Below are 19,985 nucleotides of genomic sequence, written 5' to 3'. Positions count from 1 at the left end.
TATATATTCTTTACTCCCCTCCCCGAGACGGAGTCTTGCTCTGTCTCCCAGGCAGGAGTGCAGTGGCGCAATCTTGGCTCACTGCAGCTTCCACCTCCCGGGTTTAAACAGTTCTCCTGCCTCGGCCTCCAGTGTAGCTGGGATTATAGGAGCACACCATTATGCCTAGCTAATGTTAAGTTTTTTAATTTTTTTAAATTTTTAGTAGAGATGGAGTTTCAACATGTTGGCCAGGCTGGTCCCAAACTCCTGACTTCAGGTGAATGCACCTGCCTCGGCCTCCCAAAGTGCTGGAATTACAGGCATAAGTCACTGCACCCAGCCAAGAGTTAAATTGAAGACAGGACATAGAAAAAGCAAAAGGACTAAAAAATATGTATGCCAGGCAAATGTTAACCAAAAGAAAGCTGACACAGCTGTATTAATACCAGGCAAAATACTCTCTAAGCCAAAAGGACTAGAAACATAAGAGCGGTTGTTACATAATACTGAAAGCCACAATTCTCTGGAAGTACATACCAATGGTAACAATGTAGCCTCACATTAAATAATGTAAACATTTACCTAATTAGAAGAAGAATTTACCTCCAATCAGTTTGGGAGATGTTGACATCCCTCCCTCAACTGATGGTTGGCGCAGACCAAAAATCAGCAAAAATATGTTTGGAATGACACAATCAACTAACTAGATTTAGTCACTAGCTGTAATACATTTAGTGAACAAATGTAGTCTTGCACTAAAATTAGAGAATACCTATCCTTTTCAAGAATACATAAATTAATGACCATATATATACCACAGAGTAAGCTGCAACCAGTTCTAGATAACTTAAATACAGACCATGTTTGGAAATTGAAGAAAAAAAATCCACATAAATAACTTGTGGATCGAAAAAGTCATAGAACTTAGACAATACTTGGAACTAAATGTAAATACAAACACTATCAAAATTTGTAGTATGCAGTTAAACAGGACTTGTATACGCATTTATATATCTAAATGCATATATTAGTAAAGAAAAACAAATAGAAAATTAAGTTTCTGGTTGGGCGCGGTGGCTCAATCCTGCAATCCCAGCACTTTGGGAGACCGAGAAGGGTGGATCACGAGGTCAGGAGATGGAGACCATCCTGGCTAACACGGTGAAACCCCGTCTCTACTAAAAAAATACAAAAAACTAGCCGGGTGAGGTGGTGGGCGCCTGTAGTTCCAGCTACTCGGGAGGCTGAGGCAGGCGTAAACCCAGGAGGCGGAGCTTGCAGTGAGCTGAGATCTGGCCACTGCACCCCAGCCTGGGCCACAGGGCCAGACTCCGTCTCAAAAAAAAAAAAAAAAAAAAAAAAAAAAATTAAGTTTCTAACTGAGGAAGATAGAGTACAACAGATCCATCAGAGAAAGTAGACAGAAGTTATAAAGAGTTATAAAGGTAACCAGGCATGGTGGTACACACCTGGAGTCCTAGCTATTCGGAAGGCTGGGAGGCAGGAGGATTGCTTGAGCCCAGGAATTTGAGGCTGTAGTGGGCTATGATGGCACCTATGAACAGGCACTTCACTCCAGCCTGAGCAACACGGGGAGACCCCAACTCAAGAAAGAAAAGAGGCTGGGCACGATGGCTCACGCCTGTAATCCCAGCACTCTGGGAAGCTGAGGTGGACGGATTGCAAGGTCAGGAGATCGAGACTATCCTGGTTAACACGGTGAAACCCCGTCTCTACTAAAATTACAAAAAATTAGCCAGGCGTGGTGGCGGGTGCCTGTAGTCCCAGCTACTGGGGAGGCTGAGGCAGAAGAATGGCGTGAACCCAGGAGGTGGAACTTGCAGTGAGCCGAGATTGTGCCACTGCTCTCCAGCCTGGGTGACAGAGCGAGACTCCGTCTCAAAAAAAAAAAGAAAGAAAAGAAAGAGGTTACAAAATTGAGCCAGAATGAGTGAAACAAGCAATACAATTAAAATGTTGTTCTTTGAAAAGACTTAGGAAATAGTCACATCTTTTTCTTTTCTTCTGAGACAGGGTCTCATTGTGTCACCCAGGCTGTAGTACAGTGGCACAATCATGGCTCACTGCAGCCTTGACCTCCCAGGCTCAATTGATCCACCGGCCTCAGCCTCCTGCATAGCTGGGACTATGAGCGCACACCACCACACCCAGCTAATTTTTGTATATTTTGGAGAGACCAGGTTTTGTCGTGTTGTACTGGCTGGTTACATCTTTTTCAGGATGGAGTTTTTTATTTTATTTTAATGAAAATAGACATCATTATAGTAAAGCCTTAAAAAATGGAATGATGCCCATTTTCTGCTAAACTGTTGGAAAACATAGATGGAATGGACAGTATCCTCAAGTTATGCACTGACCTAAGAAGTAATGAAAACCTGAATAGAACTTTAACCGTTACAGAAATTGACACTTAAAAAGAAACAGGCCAGGCGTGGTGGCTCATGCCTATAATCCCAGCTCTCAGGGAGGCAGAGGCGGGAGGATAGCTTGAGCCCAGGAGTTCGAGACCTACCTGCGCAATATAGTGAGACCCCATTCTCCACAAAAGGAAAAAAAAAAAAAGATGGAAAAAAAAAAAGAAAATAAAAGTGTAAAAGAAACACCAAACCCAGATGATTTTAAGAGAAAAAGGAAAAAAAAAAAAACCCTTAGCTCATGTGGTAACCTTGGCAATCCTTGTTACTTTGGTAACATAATTGAAAACAGGAAAGGAAAGTTACGGGCCATGAACAATAGATGAAAAAATATTAACATACATGAACAATAACGACGTGACCAACTAGGACTTATGCCGAAAATAGCAAGTACTGTTTAGTTTTAGAATCTGCCAAGTGAGTTTTTCTTGAGAGAAATCCACTAATTCATCATTAAAGGAGAAAACTCATAGGATCATCTCCAGTAGATGCAGAAACAACATGTGGTAAAACTTTAACATCTGTTCATGATAAAGCTTTGAACAATCAAAATCAGAGTAGATGAAATATTTCTTAACCTGATAAAGTGTTCTCGAAACCTAACAGCAGACCTCACACTTAACCACAGAACACTGGAAGCATTGAAGTAAGGAGTAACAAAGGGATGCCTTTTAACCACTGCTTCTGTTCAAAACAGTTTGGAGATTCTAGCCAGCATAATTAAACCAGAAAAAGAATTGAATTTTAAGGATTGAAAAGGGAGACATCAGCTTATTTACAGACGATGTAACTTAACAGAAAATGTAAGGAAACCTAGATTTTGTGTTAACTAATATGTATTTCAGCAACAATTAGATACCAAAGTAAGATAAAAATCTATAGCTTTTGACCGGGCGTGGTGGCTCACGCCTGTAATCCCAGCACTTTGGGAGGCCGAGGCGGGCGGATCTCACTGTTGCCCAGACTGATATCAAACTCTTGGGCTCAGGTGATCCTTCTGCCTGGGCCTCCCAAAGCACTGGGATTACAGGTGTGAGCCACCATGCCTGGCCTATACACAACTTTATTGAACATATAAAAATTTACCTAAGTAACAAAACGAAGTGCCATCTTTACAGATGCAAGGACTCGGTATTAAAATATGGCAGTTTGCCCCATATTAATTCATAAAATTCAGTGTAATTCCAATAAAAAAATCTGCAAAAAGCTTTTTGGATAGAACTTGACAGATGAATCTTAAAATTCATATAAAGAGTAAGGATAAGACTAACCAAAGAATTTTGAAGAATAAGGAGGGCATGTTAATCTTACTATGTAACGAGACACTCTGGCATGGTGTCTTAACGATGAGAGGAGAGCAGTAGAGCCGATTGGGAGTCTAGAAACAGACTCCCCTGGAAGTTGGAAGTTGGTAGGTCACAGAGGAACCGTTACAGATCGTTAAGGAGAGAGTGATGCTGGTAAAAATGGTTTTTCATATTTGAAGAAGTAAGTTGCTGTGTCACACTGAGTGTAAAACTAAGGCTAAGTGCAATGGCTCATGCCTGTAATTGCAGTGCTTTGGGAGTCCAAGGAAGAAGGATCAGTTGAGCCCAGAAGATCCAGACCAGCCTGGGCAACACAGGGAGGCCTCATCTCTACAAAAAAAAAAATCTACACAACAAAATTAGGAATGGTTGTGCATGCCTGTAGTCCCAGCTACTTGGAAGGCTGAGGTGGGAGGATCACTTGAGCCTGGGAGGTTGAGGCTGCGGTGAGCCAAGATGACACCACTGCACTCCAGCCTGGGTGACAGAGCGAGACCCCTGTGTCTTAAAAAAAGAAAAAAGAAAACTAAAATCTTTGGTAAACAGCTCAGGAGACTATCTTTATGATGCTGGGGTGGGAAGGGCTTTTTTAAGGCACATGTGAAAAACATCACAAAGGGAAAGAATGATCAATTAATTAAAAGTTAAATCTTCTGTAGTCTGTGACAAGAAAGGCAGAATGTCGATAATTGTTGACACTGGTGATAAGAGCGTGGGAGCTCGTTACCGTGCTTTTGTATATGTTTGAAAACTTTCCTGATAGGAAGTCAACACACACAAACTTATGTAGCACAGAAGTCACCATGAAACAAAGGCCTGAGTCACATTTTGAAGATGTTTAGAATGTACAAAAGTTAGAAATCGCTCATAAACGTGTGTTAGCCATCTATTGCTGCCTAACAAATGACCCCAAAACTTAGCAACTTAAATGCACCTGTGTATCCGAGGGCTCCACTGGAGAAGGACCCACTTCTGAGCTCCCTCCCATGGGGATGGCAGGACTTGGTTCCTCCTTGGCCTTTGTCTGGACATTATCCTTAGTCCCCTGCTCCATGCGGCTCTTCACAGGACAGCTCACAGCATGGCGCCGGCTTTTGAGAGAGTGCCAGCCAGGCAGAAGCCACAGTGTTTTCTAGGTGCTCTCAGGAGTGGCGTTCCATGACTTTTGTTGGAATCTGTTCATCGGGGCAGTCACCGGGTCCCACCCCCACTCAGGGAAGGAGTCACACAGGGTGTGAACACCAGGAAGTGGGAGTCATTGGGCCATTTTGGGAGTTGCCTGCACAGGGCCACAAAGATGTTTAGCCTTACTATTGATTAGGTAAATGCAGCATGATGTATTTAGATAGCAGGTCACACTGCAGGCAAGTAAGTGTGGTGGCATCAAGTATCAAGATTGTAGGAAGTAGAAAATCCCTGGTGCTAGAGGTGGAGGTGGTTGTTCTCCGGGACCAGGCAACACATACAGAGATGGTCACTGAGTCGCAGTTTTTAGTTTTGAAAAAGTAGGCACTTGTCATTCTTCATTTGCAAAGTCATGGGTAGGCAGGCTGATGTGTTTGTATGATAGAACATTTCATATCAGTTACAATGAACGAATCATATGTACATGTTTCACCCAGTGTCATCTCAAAAACACACGGCTGAGTAAAGAAACAAGTTGCAGGACCAGGCGTGTGGCTCATGCCTGTAATCCCAGCACTTTGGGAGGCCGAGGTGGGTGGATCACTTGAGGTTGGGAGTTCAAGACCAGCCTGGCCAGGACGGTGAAACCCCATCTTTACTAATAATACAACAAAAAGTAGCCGGGCTTGGTGGCAGGCACCTGTAGTCCCAGCTACTCGGGAGGCTGAGGCAGGAGAATGGCATGAACTCGGGAGGCGGAACTAGGAGTGAGCTGAGGTTGCGCCACTGCACTCCAGCCTGGGTGACAGAGCGAGACTCTGTCTCAACAAAAAAAAAAAAGAAACAAGTTGCAGTCAGATGTGTCCCACATGTTACTATTTAAGTTAAGACTTAACAGCTGTGGCATGTGTCTGTGGACATGTGGTAAAAATTTAAAGGTGTGTGGGGGCAGACAGAAGAGGGCTATACCCATTATTTGCAACATTTTCTTTCTTATAAAAAGAGCATACTGGAGCAAACATGGCAACATGCAAAGATTTACTTATTGGTAGTCTTGAGTGACATTTTATTTTTCAGTTTGATCTTTTCACCTTTTTTTTTTTAGTTTTATTTTTTCCCCTTTTTTTTTTTTTTTTTTTTGAGACGGAGTCTTGCTCTGTTGCCCAGGATAGAGTGCAGTGATGCAATCTCGACTCACTGCAAGCTCCGCCTCCCGAGTTCCCGCCATTCTCCTGCCCCAGCCTCCCCAGCAGCTGGTACTACAGGTGCCCGCCACCACGCCTGGCTAATTTTTTGTATTTTTAATAGAGATGGGGTTTCACCATGTTGGCCAGGATGGTCTCAATCTCCTGACCTCGTGATCCGCCCACCTCAACCTCCCAAAGTGCTGGGATTACAGTCGTGAGCCACCGCGCCCGGCCTCAGTGCTGGGATCCGTGAGCACGCCGCCCGGCCTCAGTGCTGGGATCACAGGCTGTGAGCCACCGCGCCCGGCCTCAGGTGTGGGATCAGCGTGAGCCACCCGCCCGGCCTCATGTGCTGGGATCCGGCGTGAGCCACCGCGCCCGGCCTCAGTGCTGGGATCACAGGCGTGAGCCACCGCGCCCGGCCTCAGTGCTGGGATCACAGGCGTGAGCCACCGCGCCCGGCCTCACTTCTGTTTTGTTTTGTTTTGTTTTGTTTCGTTTTGTTTTGTTTTGTTAAAGAGGGTCTCACCCTGTCGCCCAGGCTGGAATGCAGTGGCGCAACCTTGGCTTACTGCAACCCCCACCTCCTGGGCTCAAGTGATCCTTCCACCTCTGCTTCCCAAGTAGCTGGGACCACAGGTGCATACAACCAAACCCAGCTAATTTTTCTGTTTTTTGTAGAGACGGGGTTTCACCATGTTGGCCAGGCTAGTCTCAAACTCCTGGCTCAAGTGATCCGCCCACCTCAGCCTCTCTAAGCGTTGGGATGACAGGCGTGAGCCACCACCCTCGGCCTTCACTATTAAAAGTTCAGTAAACTTGTGTAAACAAACATCCCATTTCAGGTGATACGCTTATGTTAGATTTCGAGAAGTAGAGTTTGTGGGGATGAGATCCTGAGATTCTTGTTTGCTTGTTTTTATGAGGCAAGGTTTCACTCTTGCCCAGGCTGGAGTACAGTGGTGTGATCATGGCTCGCCACAGCCTCCAACTCCTGGGTTCAATTGATCCTCCGGCCTCAGCCTACCAAGTAGCTGGGACTACAGGCACACTACCACGCCTGGCTAATTTGTAATATATTTTGTAGAGACAGGGTCTTGCTGTTACCCAGACTGGTCCCAAACTCCTGGCCCCAAGCAATTCTTCTGACTTGGCCTTCCAAAGTGCTGGGATTCCAGGCGTGAGCCACCCTGCCCAGCCGGAGGTCCTGAGATTAAGGCTTCACTGGGTTTTTGCAGGTCACAATGGCCGAGGCCTCAGAAGACAGTCCGAGGCCAAGTGCTCCCGACATGGAGGACTTCGGCCTCGTGAAGCCGCCTCACCCAGCAGCCCCTGTCGCTGTGAAGAGGAAGCGAGTTCTTTGGGAGAGCCAGGAGGAGTCCCAGGACCTCACGCCGACTGTGCCTTGGCAGGAGATCTTGGGACAGCCTCCCGCCCTAGGAACCACCCAGGTAAGGCACACGGTTGTGACACTATCTCTAAGGGGTCTGCTGCAAAGCCCAGGGAGCCCGAGATGCATCCTGACCCCTAGGGAGGCTGCTGGTGAGGAAGTCGTGGCGGGCATTCCCATCTCACCACTTGCACATGGGCTGTGCTCACCATCCATCCCAGGAGGAGTGGCTTGTCTGGCTCCGGTTCCACAAGAAGAAGTGGCAGCTGCAGGCCCGGCAGCGCCTTGCCCGCAGGAAGAGGCAGCGTCTGGAGTCAGCAGGGGGTGTGCTGAGGCCTGGGGCCATCCGGGATGGTCCTGCCGCGGGGCTGGGGAGCTTCTTGCGAAGAACTGCCCGCAGCATCCTGGACCTTCCGTGGCAGATTGTGCAGGTGTAGACCGTGATCCAAGGGGAGGGCAGTGGGCTCTGCTGATGGCCCAGGGATGGGGTGTCCGGCTGGGCCCTGAGGTCTGGGATGGGAGGGTTAGAGCGGGCCTGGAGTTTTCTGCCCATCGTAGGGAGGCCTAAGGCCCTGTGCTGGGAGCTGGAAGCTACCTGGGAGGTGGCCCTGTGTGTGGGTTCCAGTGTGTCCTGTGACGTGCTGTATGTCCGTGTGGCCTTTCAGATCAGCGAGACCAGCCAGGCCGGCCTATTCAGGCTGTGGGCGCTCGTTGGCAGTGACTTGCACTGCATCAGGCTGAGCATCCCCCGTGTGTTCTACGTGAACCAGCGAGTTGCTAAAGCGGAGGAGGGCGCTTCGTATCGCAAGGTAGGGAGGCAGCTGGTGCTGGCCTCTGCAGTCATCTGCCTGGGCAGCCTCTGAGGTGGCTTTCCCGTGATCTAGCGTGGCCTTGAGCCTCCATCTCCTCAGTACCTTATGGTGATGTTGTAGGAATTCCTCAAAACAATGTGTGTGAACACTGAGCGCAGAGCCTAGGGCAGAGTGCTGGGGATGGAGCTGCTGGTGTCCTTGTCACGATCAGCTTGTCTGCCTGTGAGGTCCATGTCGCAGGGACAAACCAAGTGGCATTTGTTAGAGGTTGTGAAGTCTGTCTCCATCGGATGTTTGGTTGTTAACAGCTTTATTGGGATGTAAAGTTACACGCCATCCAACTCACCCATTCAAAGTGCACAATTCATTGGCTTTTAGTGGCATGACTATTGCCAATGTTGACATTTTCTTTTTTCTTTTTTTTTTCTAATTTTACTTTGATTTCTGGGATCCATGTGCAGAATGTGCAGGTTTGTTACATAAGTAAGCATGTGCCATGGTTGTTTGCTGCACCCATCACCCCGTCACCTGGGCATTAGGCCCCACATGCATTAGCGGTTTGTCCTGATACTCCCCCTCCCCTCGCCCCCCATTCGGATATTTTCATCACTCCAAAAAGAAACCTTGCATCCCTTACCTGTCACCATCCTCCCCCAGCTGTCAGTAGCCACTGATCAACTTCCTATCTCTGGGTTTGCCTGTTTGGGCATTTGATATCAATGGAACCCTACAGTAGGTGGGTCTTTGTGCTGGGCTCCTCCCACCTGCAGAAAGTCTGAGGGTTTTCATGTGGCCATGAGTGCGCCAAGGCTCTTAGATGGCGTCTCAGCCCAAACCCCCTGTTGTTAATCTGTCAGCTCAGCGCATTTCTTGACTGGATGCTATGAATCACGTAAGAAGTGACATGTAGCTGGGGAGATGAGGTGTGCATATTTGTACCTACACAAGGAGGTTTTCTGGAGAAGGTGAAACTCGATTCCAGCCAGGTGATTCAGTAGAATGTGCATCTAGAAAGTAGACAGACTCAGAGCCAGGTGTGGTGGTTCACACCCGTAATCTCAGCACTTTGGGAGACCAAGGTGGGTGGATAAAAAAGGAAAGCGGACGCAGAGGCATCGAGACCACAGAGAACAGGTGGGAGTGTGGGCTTTCCACACCTTCCTTTAGATGTGTGGTGCTGTGGTGCTGTGGAGTTCTGGCTGTGTAGAAGTGCCCTTACTTTTGGGTTGCTTTTCTTTATGACTGTCAGCTCATCTCTGGAGGGAGGCTCTGGCACTGTGTAAATATCCTGTCCTCGACGTTTGACTGGATGGTGTCAGCATCCATGTCTCATGGGGTCCATGGGGCTCCAGGATAATATCTTCTGATTCTGTCCCTCGTGTATATTAGCTGTTTCCTTTATAACGAAGAGCTTTGTATAGATCAGGTGGAAGTGAACTCTAGGTTATTCCTTAAAAAGCAAGATACGAGAGGTATGATATGCTGAGGGTTTTTTTTTTTAAGCAAGAGAAATGCTTTTCCCTTTAAATTATTTTAATTTTCAAGGTAGGGCATGGCAAATGGGTTTATTCCTTTTACTTACCCTCTCTTTTAAAATGTTACTATGGATTTGTGGATTTTTGTTTGACTTTTGTTGTTTTAGTTTTTGAGACGGTCTCACTCCATCACCCAGGCTGGAGTGCAGTGGTATGATCTTGCCTCCCTGCAGCCTTGTACTCTTGGGCCCAAGCGATCCTCCTGCCTCAGTGTTTAATGTTTTAAGATCAGTCGTAGCCAAATCCCGCCCAACACACACGCGTTGGGTATGTGAAGGTGCGCGGCAGGCCGCCACCTTATGTCGTTCATAGGTCCTTAGAAACTGCAATTTTAAGGCCGGGCGCGGTGGCTCAAGCCTGTAATCCCAGCACTTTGGGAGGCCGAGACGGGTGGATCACGAGGTCAGGAGATCGAGACCATCCTGGTTAACAAGGTGAAACCCCGTCTCTACTAAAACTACAAAAAACTAGCCGGGCGAGGTGGTGGGCGCCTGTAGTCCCAGCTACTCCGGAGGCTGAGGCAGGAGAATGGCATAAACCCGGGAGGCGGAGCTTGCAGTGAGCTGAGATCCGGCCACTGCACTCCAGCCTGGGCGACAGAGCGAGACTCCATCTCAAAAAAAAAAAAAAAAAGAAACTGCAATTTTAAGTGAAATGACTTTAAGTAAAATGATGTATCATGAAACAGATTTTTTTTCTTCCTGGAAACATTGTAATGAAACTGTTGGCCAGGCACAGCGGTGCATGCCTTTAATCCCAGCAATTTGGGAGGCTGAGGCTGGTGGATTGCTTGAGCTCAGGCATTCAAGACCAGCCTGGGCAACATGGCAAAACCCCTTCTCTACAGAGTTTTTTTAAAAATTTATTTATTTTTATGTATTTGTTTGTTTGTTTTGAGATGGAGTTTCTCTCTTGTTGCCCAGGCTGGAATGCAATGGCGCAATCTCAGCTCACCGCAACCTCCGCCTCCCAGATTCAAGAAATTCTCTTGCCTCAGCCTCCTGAGTATCTGGGATTACAGGCATGCACCACCACACTCGGCTAATTTTGTATTTTTTAGTAGAGACGGGGTTTCTCTGTGTTAATTAGGCTGGTCTCGAACTCCCGACCTCAGGTGATCTGCCAGCCTGTCCTAGGATTACAAGCGTGAGCCACAGTGCCTGGCCCCAGAATTTTTTTTTTTGAAGGAAGAAACTGCGTTGAACAAAATGATGTTATTTGAGGACCTGCTATATGTCACTTCACTTAACATCGCAGTTTCCAAGTATCCATTGATGTTGCTGAACTTACTGTAAGATTTCCATATAGTTAAGTGCAGAGCAGGTTTGTTTTTTTTTTTTTTTTTTTTTTTTTTGAGACGAGTCTTCACTCTGTCGCCCGGGGCTGCGAGTGCGTGGCCGTATCTCAGGGCTCACTGCAAGCTCCCCTCCGGGTTCACGCATTCTCCTGCTCGAGCCTCCGAGGTGGCTGGGTCACTAAGCGGCCCGCCCACCTCGCTCGGCTCAGGTTTTTGGTATTTTTTAGTAGAGACGGGGGTTCTCACACGTGTTGCCAGGGATTGGAGGGTCTCGGATTCCTGACCTCGCCTGTGATCCGCCCGTCTCGGCCTCCCAAAGTGCTGGGATCAAGTGAGCACCGCGGCCCGGCAGAGTACAGATTTTAAATTACTGCAGGTTGATTGGGTTTTTGGAACAAATTGACTATTCGGTCACCCACACCCGCCCCCAGGTGCGAACATTTCCATCACCCGAAGGGTGCTTTTTCCCCCCGTGCAACCTTGCTAGCCTGATTTCTGTATTCTGCTGTAACTGTTGTGACTTTCTTAGAGATTCATATTAATGGAGCTCAGCCAATAGGACTCTTGGTTGGTCAGTATCTTTTGAGACTAAACTTATCGCAAATTTCGGCTGGGCCGGATCCCTTCAAGTGGCACTTGAGTCTTGACATGCCCGTGTTGGTTTTGAACACCTTCCTGCTTTCTTGGCACTAAGAGAGCCAGATTCACCGTTGGAACTTCTAGACTGAAATTAGCTGGTTTCCTCTAAAGGAGCCTGAGCCTCGCTGGAAGGTTGATGTTGAGAAACAAGGCTGCGTCCAGGACTCCCCAGCTCCCCCAACAGGAGCTAGGGGCCGGGGGGGGGGGGCTAGCCTCTCTCCACCTCCCTCTCCAGGACTCCCCCCAGCCCGCCATGCAGGAAGCTAGGGTGCCCCCTCTCCAGACTTCTCCCGGATTCCAGTTTCCCATGCAATATTCTGGCTTCCCCAGGGGCTCTCTTTGCATTCTTGTGACTAGGAAAATTGTGGATCCACTTTTCTGCATCCTTCAGGTTAAACCCATGAGAGAATGGGAGGAAGGATGAACTGGGAGCCTCCCAGGCCAGTGTTGACTCTGCTTATATTCTGAAGTGAGCTCTCTGTTCTATTGCTCAGAGGTGCAGGTTGCTTTCAAAATTGCATCCAGAGGCCAGGCTATGCCGTCATCCATTCTGTGCTTCCTTCTTGCTTCTATTTCACGTGGGCTCACACTGCAGTTCTAGCGGATTCAGGAGGCTGGAAGTGGAGGATTGCTGAGCCCCAGGGAGTTTGAGACCAGCCTAGGGCCTATAGTGGAGCCTCCTTTCTACAGGAAAAATGAAAAAGGCACTGTGTGTGGTGTGTTCCTTGTCCGCAGCTATCGGAGGCTGAGACTGGAGGATCGCCTTGAGCCCAGAGTTGGCAGGCTGCATGTGAGCTGTGTTCACCACTGCGGGCACTCCAGCCTGGGCAATACAGTGAGACCCTGTCCATGGAAAATTAAATAATAACATAAAAAATTTACGTCCAGAGTTTTTAGTTGTCATCAGTGACAAAGGTGGACTCTGCATGGTGGGTTGTATCCCATCGTTTGAGGGCAGCTGGAAGTCCGTAGGACTCGGAACCCCTGTGCATGTATGTGCACCAAGACATTACTCACCTACGCCCTGTGACGAGCATCATCATTGTATTCTCCACCAGGTAATCGGGTCTTCCTCGCTCAATCGTGGTCTACAATCTCTATGAGTATTCAGTGCCGGGAGGAGCATGTACCAGGAACACTCAATGAGTCAACGCTGAGCTGGTCAGCGCAGACGTCAGGGGCAGTTTGTATGGATCAGGTGACTCCCAGCCACCCTCGGCTGAATCTGGGGAGGCTCCAGCAGGGTGGAATAGAGGAAAGAAACCCGCCCAGCCCCCCCCCCCCCCCCCCCCCCCCTGGGTGTGGGTGGGAAAACAGCAGTGATTGTGGATCATGGCCCACAAGGTGAGGTGAGTATCAGCAGGGTGTCTGCCCAAAGGTGACTGTGGCAGTGGGGCCGGGCAGCTGCATGTTTATTTCCACATCCCAGGCAGGGTCACTGGCCCTTGCTAGCCTGTCTGCCCGCCTCTTCCAGTTCCGTTACCTGTTCCGGGCCCTGGTACACCTGGGATTGTGTTGTGTGTGGTCAATAAACAGCTGGTGAGGCACCTTCGGCTGGGAAGCAGGAGACTTTGCTCGTTGGAACACCTGGAGATGCGCTCTCTGGCCCAGTTCAGCTACCTGGAACCAGGTATGGCCTGCACCCGCCGCCCACCGTGTGCCTGCCTCCCAGACATCTGGGGTGACGGTCTTGTTTCCTTCTGCAGGGAGTATCCGCCACATCTACCTGTACCACCATGCACAGGGCCACAAAGCACTCTTCGGGATCTTCATCCCCTCACAGCGCAGGGCATCCGTCTTTGTGCTGGACACTGTGAGTCCTGGGCCCTCCATGGCAGCACATTGGTTGGAGCAGGGTCTGGGGAAGGAGGACTTCTCCCAGGGTGCCCAGGCCCTCCAGGTCTTGTCCTCAAGGGCCTTTGCCCATGAGTGCCTGTCGTGATTGAATTGGCAGTGCCATGGCAGTGGTGGAGTCTGCCCCAGGGCTGCCCCCACTTCCTCCCACACAGGGTGAGGCTGACACGGTCTGCATTTGTCTAGGTGCGCAGCAACCAGATGCCCAACCTTGGCACCCTGTACTCAGCAGAGCACGGCCTCCTCCTGGAGAAGGTGGGCCCTGAGCTCCTGCCGCCCCCCAAACACACCTTTGAAGTTCGGGCAGAAACTGACCTGAAGACCATCTGCAGAGCCATCCAGCGATTCCTGCTCGCCTACAAGGTGAGGGTGGTTGGGATCCTGCTGTGTGAGTCCCCTCTCCTTTGAGGCTGGGTCCACCTGGGTCTTTTCTTCCATTTTGCCTTGACCCAGGAGGAGCGCCGGGGGCCCACGCTCATCGCCGTTCAGTCCAGCTGGGAGCTGAAGAGGCTGGCCAGTGAGATTCCTGTCTTGGAGGAATTCCCGCTGGTGCCTATCTGTGTGGCCGACAAGATCAACTATGGGGTCCTGGACTGGCAGCGCCATGGAGCCCGGCGCATGATCTGGCACTACCTCAACCTGGACACCTGCCTGTCGCAGGCCTTTGAGATGAGCAGGTGAGCGCAGCACTGTCACCGTGGGCCAGTGGTCCCCAGGCAGAGCTGGCCTCGGTCTCTGTGACCCGGAAATGTGCCCTGGCACTGAGCTGTGCCCCGGCGCCAACCTGTGCCTCAGTGCTGACCTGTGCCCCGGTGCAGGTACTTTCACATTCCCATCGGGAACCTGCCAGAGGACATCTCCACGTTCGGCTCCGACCTCTTCTTTGCCCGCCATCTCCATCGCCACAACCACCTGCTCTGGCTGTCCCCTACGGCCCGCCCTGACCTGGGTGGAAAGGAGGCTGATGACAACTGTCTTGTCATGGAGTTTGATGACCAAGCCACTGTTGAGATCAACAGTTCAGGCTGTTACTCCACAGGTAAGTGGGCAGGAGGACGAGGTCCACGAGACCTGACTGGTGTTTCTGCCATTCTGTGACATCTTCTCAAGGCAAGAGTGCCCGAGGACGGGCTCAGAGCTTGACCTTGCAGGTCAGAGCTGAAGCTGCAGGAGACAGTCCTGGGGTCAAGTTCCAGGTGGGGCCTCCTGTGCCCTCGGGAATCTGAATAGCCCGGCAGGTGTGAGGATGGGTGTGGGTAGGTCTGATGCTGGTTCTGGAGGTGGTGGTGGCTGGAGTCAGGCCCAGGGGGCTGGTGGTGCGGGAGCTGGCAGGATGCTGGCTGAGCATGGCGTCTTCCTGTACAGTGTGTGTGGAGCTGGACCTTCAGAACCTGGCCGTCAACACCATCCTCCAGTCTCACCACGTCAACGACATGGAGGGGGCTGACAGCATGGGGATCAGCTTCGACGTGATCCAGCAGCCCTCCCTGGAGGACATGATCACGGGCGGTCAGGCTGCCAGTGCCCCAGCCAGCTACGATGAGACAGCCCTGTGCTCTCACGCCTTCAGGTGCCACCCTCTCCGGGAGGAGTGCTACTAATAGAAGGGTCTCATCCTTCGCCCTTAATTTGGAAAGCTAAGGTCTAAGACGGTGTCCCTTGCGCACTTAGTCTTTTTTTTTTTTTTTTTTTTTTTGAGACGGAGTCTCGCTCTGCCGCCCGGTCCCTGGCGACTGTTGCATGTGTTGCCTCTGACCTCCCTGTGGCCAGAGGTACTTCACACAAAGAACCTTTCTAACCAGGGCCACTTTTCGATGTGACCAAAGGTACATCATAGGGATCTCCAGCTGGCTCTACTGAGTATGATGTGCGAGACATCGGCACTTAGGTGTCAGGAGCCGTCGGTCTGCCACGGAGGTCATGGTTGAGGGTCTAGAGCCGTCAGTCTGCCGCAGAGGGTGTGGTTGAGGGTCAGGAGCTGTTGGTCTGCTGTGGAGAGCGTGGTTGAGAGCAGCTACTCGCAGTACCCACCAGTGGTGGTTCATACTGGGGAACGCTTGCTGTGTACCAGGAGGTGGGCCGAGCACTCCACATTCTGCCTCTGTCCCCACAGCAGCCCAGGGACGGGGAGCGGTTATTGTCCATTTTTCAGATGAGGAAACTGAGGTCAGAGGGGCTGGCTTTGTGGTCATACCACAAACAAATGGAAGGGTTGGCACTCAGAAACAAGTCTTTTTAATTCTAGAGCCTGTACTCAGGCGTCGTTTTAATGACTCCACACAAAAGGGGAGAGAGCATGTCAGAGCTGGGAAATGAGGCCGGGAGAGGACTGGTGGAAAGAGGCAGGGAGGCATTGGGAGCCCAGAGCAGGGTCTTGGCAGAGAGACGGTAGGCCAGGCCTGAGAGGTAGATGGAGTCCAACGGCAGATCCCCAAACCGCCGCTCTGGGGAACGTGGGGTTTGCTGGATTGTTGAAGAGCTGGTGATGAAAAGGAGTTTTAGGAATGGGACTTGGACCTCTGTAGGTTCTCTTGTAACATTCTGTTCTTGACCCCATTGAAGTTCCCACTTCTTCAGTAGGGTGACGTGCAGTTTTGGAACCCTGTAGCTGAATTGGGGTTCCAGTACCAGAGCAGCTGGCATCTCTGCCCTACGGGAAGTGAAGGGGGCCAGACGGGGCATGTACAGCGCACTGCCCAATGCCTAGCTATCTGGCCTGTGACCAGGGCGCCCCACCACAGGAAACTTGTTTACACTGGCACACGCCCTTGTGGCTTTTGTGTGACCTGTGTCTAGGTCCCACCTGCCTGACCATTGCTTCGGTGCAGGGGCCCAGCCTTGTGTCCCCCCAGCGTGGTAGGGAAGACCCAGCCCAGGGTAGCCCCTGCCTCTTCAGAGGGAAGGCACAAAATCAGTCACCACCGCAATAGGGAATAAGTGCAAAGATGTGTTCCTTACATCTCCTGGGCAGGGAGGGTGCCGTGAGGAGGGAAGCCATCCTCCCTCCCAGGGCCATGCAAGGCAGGCACAGGGAGAGTGCCCAGGGCAGCTGGCCATGTGAGAATGGGGTGTAGGCATGTGTTAGTTCATGGGCAAGTGCCTGAATGGTCCATTTAAAGGAAGTGGCAGGAAGGCAGGGCCCAGCCTGCTAGGCGGGAAAGAGTCCTCTCAGTTCTTGTCTCTGACTGACCAGGGCCATGTGGGTATGGTGGTGTTTTGTTCTGTTTTCGTTTTTTGAGTCAGAGTCTTGCTCCGTCACCCAGGCTGGAGTGCAGTGGCGCCATCTTGGGTCACTGCAACCTCCACCTCCTGGGTTTAAGCGATTCTCCTGCCTCAGCCTCCTAAGTAGCTGGGATTACAGGCGTGCACCAGCCCAGCTAATTTTTGTATTTTTAATAGAGACGAGGGTTTCACCATGTTGGCCAGGCTGGTCTCGAACTCTTGACCTCAGATGATCCACCCACCTCGACCTCGCAAAGTGCTGGGATTACAGGCATGAGCCACTGCATCTGGCCTAGTGTGTTCTGATGTGTAGGCAGTGGCTTTGCTGTGTCCTTCCTGTTAGGGGCCCCAGCCCGTCACACACTTGCTGCCCCATACTGTACTGCCCTCCCATCCTGCTTCAGAACATACAGAGTTTGGGTTGTGTTGAGCGATGTGGCAAAGCCTGAGCTAGTTTCAGGAATGAACTGGAAAGAAATAGATGAAGCATGAAGGTGAAAGGATGAAATTTGGACAGTGACTTAAGGTGGGGACAGTGAGAAGGGGAGGTGACAGTGACGGATTTGGACCCAGCCATGTAGGGAAAACCTGTGCCTGTTTCAGCTGGAGCATCCCGCGTGGCGGCTGCATGGGAGGCTGAGGGTACGAGGGTGTCCTGCACTTCTCTTTCAGGATCCTGAAGAGCATGGTCGTGGGCTGGGTGAAGGAGATCACCCAGTACCACAATATCTACGCAGACAACCAGGTGATGCACTTCTACCGCTGGCTTCGGTCACCATCCTCTCTGCTTCACGACCCCGCCCTGCACCGCATGCTCCACAACATGATGAAGAAGCTCTTCCTGCAGTGAGTGCTCCTCCTCCCTGGGCCATCCTCCTCATCCTCAGCTGGGCTGCTCCCTTACTCTCCAGAACCAGAGACGTGGCCAGCCAGTGCCTCTGGGATAAGTAGTCTATTTCTGGGTTTGTGGAGCATAACGATCTTCAAAGGATCCCAGAGAAACACGCAGCTGCTGCTGCAGCATCACCTGCACATCCTGCAGAGAACGCTAGGTGGCACCCCTACTCCTGCCCCTTTCCTGCACAAGTCCTGCTGCACAGTGTATTGCTGTGTGCCTTGCTCATTTTAGTGAAAATATGCCTTGGAGATCATTTAGCCTCTTTCCAGCCTTGTGCCGTCATTACAAATAGCAAATCAGTGAGAGGCTTCATGCATGAGCTCACGCAGTTAGATCCTGGGGTAACTTCTGGGGCATAGCCCTGTTGCAGGCCTCACAGGTGTTATAGCTCAGGGGATGAATGCTGATTTGATGGACTTCACGAGAGCGGCCCCACAGAGCCCCTTGTGGACACTTCTTCCCTGGCCGTGCCTCACCAACGTGGCCGGGGACTATTACCCAGCTGCTAGGATAAAAGTGCTTCTCGGTGCAGTCTTAACTTAGGATTTTTATGATGAATTAAGTCGAATTTTCTAGCCCTTTGTCTAGTTTTCTGTACCTTTGTTGGTTTTTCTCTTACTGAACATCGAATGAGTTGTCTCCATACAAAAGTTGCCGTTTTTCTGTGATAAGAATTTGCTAATTTTTTCCTGTTTTTGCTTATCTTTTGCCTTTGTTTGTGGTGGATTTTGCTGTGCAGAAATCTTTGTTCTTCATTGGCTTTTGGGTTCTAGTGTATCGGAGGTTTTTCTGCTTCAGGACCCTCAGCTCTTTTCCCTTATGGATTTTCCGGGTGCCCTCTGGCTCTCCACGGCTGTGGCGTCTCCACCACGGACTCTAAACTTGCTCCACAGGCTCATCGCTGAGTTCAAGCGCCTGGGGTCGTCAGTCGTCTACGCCAACTTCAACCGCATCATCCTCTGTACAAAGAAGCGCCATGTGGAAGATGCCATCGCTTATGTGGAGTACATCACCAGCAGGTGCGGCTGGCTGGTCCTGGTGACGCAGCACTGTGGCTTTGAGAGGGGTGCTCAAATGACCCCCTGAGGTGCCAGCTGTCCTCCTGGGTGGACTGGGAGGTCCTTAGAAGCACAGGACTCACCATGCTAAACCCAGAGCAGCGTGAAAAGGGGGTTCCTGCCACCCACGTGCTGTAGCCGATCAGAGGCCACGCAGCTGTGCAGCTTGAGTTGAGTGTTTTTTGTTTGTTTTTTTCCCCATGGGAGACACAGATTCAAGGTGCCCTGAATATGTGCACCCCATAAGTGTTGACGGGCAAACCTTTCATAGACGTCCGTGTTGGCGAGTGGGAGTGGTGTGGTTCCCAGGTGCTCAGCTGTGCACAGCTCTCAGCTGTCAGAGCCTGGTGTTGTGGTTTTGACTTCCTGCCTTCTGGGCCATGTTCCTGAGGTTCCCTCGTGGGCCTTGCTGTGCTTCTCACACACTCAGCACGATTTAAATCTAAATGGAAGACAAAGCAACAAAATCTCCACCAGCTCCTTTTGTTCAATTGATAGTAGGAAGCTCCCTCCCAGGTGCACTCACCCTGGGGATGAATGCAGCCATTTCTGAGCGCAGAGATGAGTTGCTCGTGGAGGCCTAGAGTGTCTACATGGGTCTGGTCTTTGCATGGTTACAGGGGCAGCATCTGGGGGTGCTGCAGAAAAGACTGGCACTAAATTGATAATAGGTCACTGAGAAGTAGGAAGGTAGAGCTTATAAGACTTTCATTCCTAATCAAACCATATGCAACGGATTAATCTCAAACCCAAAACCACCGTTGTCCTCCTGCAGACCCACTGTGGCCCCTTATGTCTATCCAAGATGAGCCTTGATGGTCAGTGGTCACGCTCTGTGCCTGAGAGAGCTGACTTGGGCTAGAATTGTATTTCAGAGCGTGGCTGAGATGATGGGAAGGATGTGCCTCTCCCCACACTGGCCATGGGCAGCTCCAAGGGTGCCCTGTACCTGAGGAGGCCAGGGTTGCTCATGTCAGGGAACAGGCTGCCATTCTCCCTTAGTGCGGAGAGCAGAGTTAGGGAGAACATAAAGTTCTCCTGCAGGAGGTGCAGTGTGGGCTACTCAGCTGCTTTTTTTAAAACTGTGATTTAGGGTGTTCCTCCTCCCTTCCTCTCTTTCTTTGTTTATTCTTCCTTTTTTTTGGTTTTTGTTTTTTCTTTTAAGAGATGGGGTCTTGGGCCGGGCGCGGTGGCTCAAGCCTATAATCCCAGCACTTTGGGAGGCCGAGACGGGCGGATCACGA

The 19,985-nt window shown here is 50.5% G+C and overlaps 1 protein-coding gene across 1 annotated transcript in view; it reads left to right on the top strand.

Annotated features, from left to right (window-relative positions):
- Positions 1 to 19,985, top strand: part of POLE (DNA polymerase epsilon, catalytic subunit) — a 61,025-nt gene that overhangs the window by 24,499 nt on the left and 16,541 nt on the right. Inside the window, 13 exon segments of the mRNA XM_017895682.1 lie at positions 7,275 to 7,487; positions 7,648 to 7,857; positions 8,092 to 8,246; positions 12,768 to 12,896; positions 13,162 to 13,219; positions 13,222 to 13,339; positions 13,416 to 13,522; positions 13,750 to 13,926; positions 14,017 to 14,240; positions 14,382 to 14,602; positions 14,929 to 15,133; positions 17,458 to 17,631; positions 18,577 to 18,702. Of these exon segments, the coding sequence (XP_017751171.1) occupies positions 7,275 to 7,487; positions 7,648 to 7,857; positions 8,092 to 8,246; positions 12,768 to 12,896; positions 13,162 to 13,219; positions 13,222 to 13,339; positions 13,416 to 13,522; positions 13,750 to 13,926; positions 14,017 to 14,240; positions 14,382 to 14,602; positions 14,929 to 15,133; positions 17,458 to 17,631; positions 18,577 to 18,702 (2,117 nt within the window).

This window comes from Rhinopithecus bieti, unplaced genomic scaffold, assembly GCF_001698545.2.
Source record: "Rhinopithecus bieti isolate Rb0 unplaced genomic scaffold, ASM169854v2 scaffold_27038, whole genome shotgun sequence".
Taxonomy (NCBI): Eukaryota; Metazoa; Chordata; class Mammalia; order Primates; family Cercopithecidae; genus Rhinopithecus; species Rhinopithecus bieti.
This window is presented reverse-complemented; position numbering and strand designations above follow the sequence as displayed.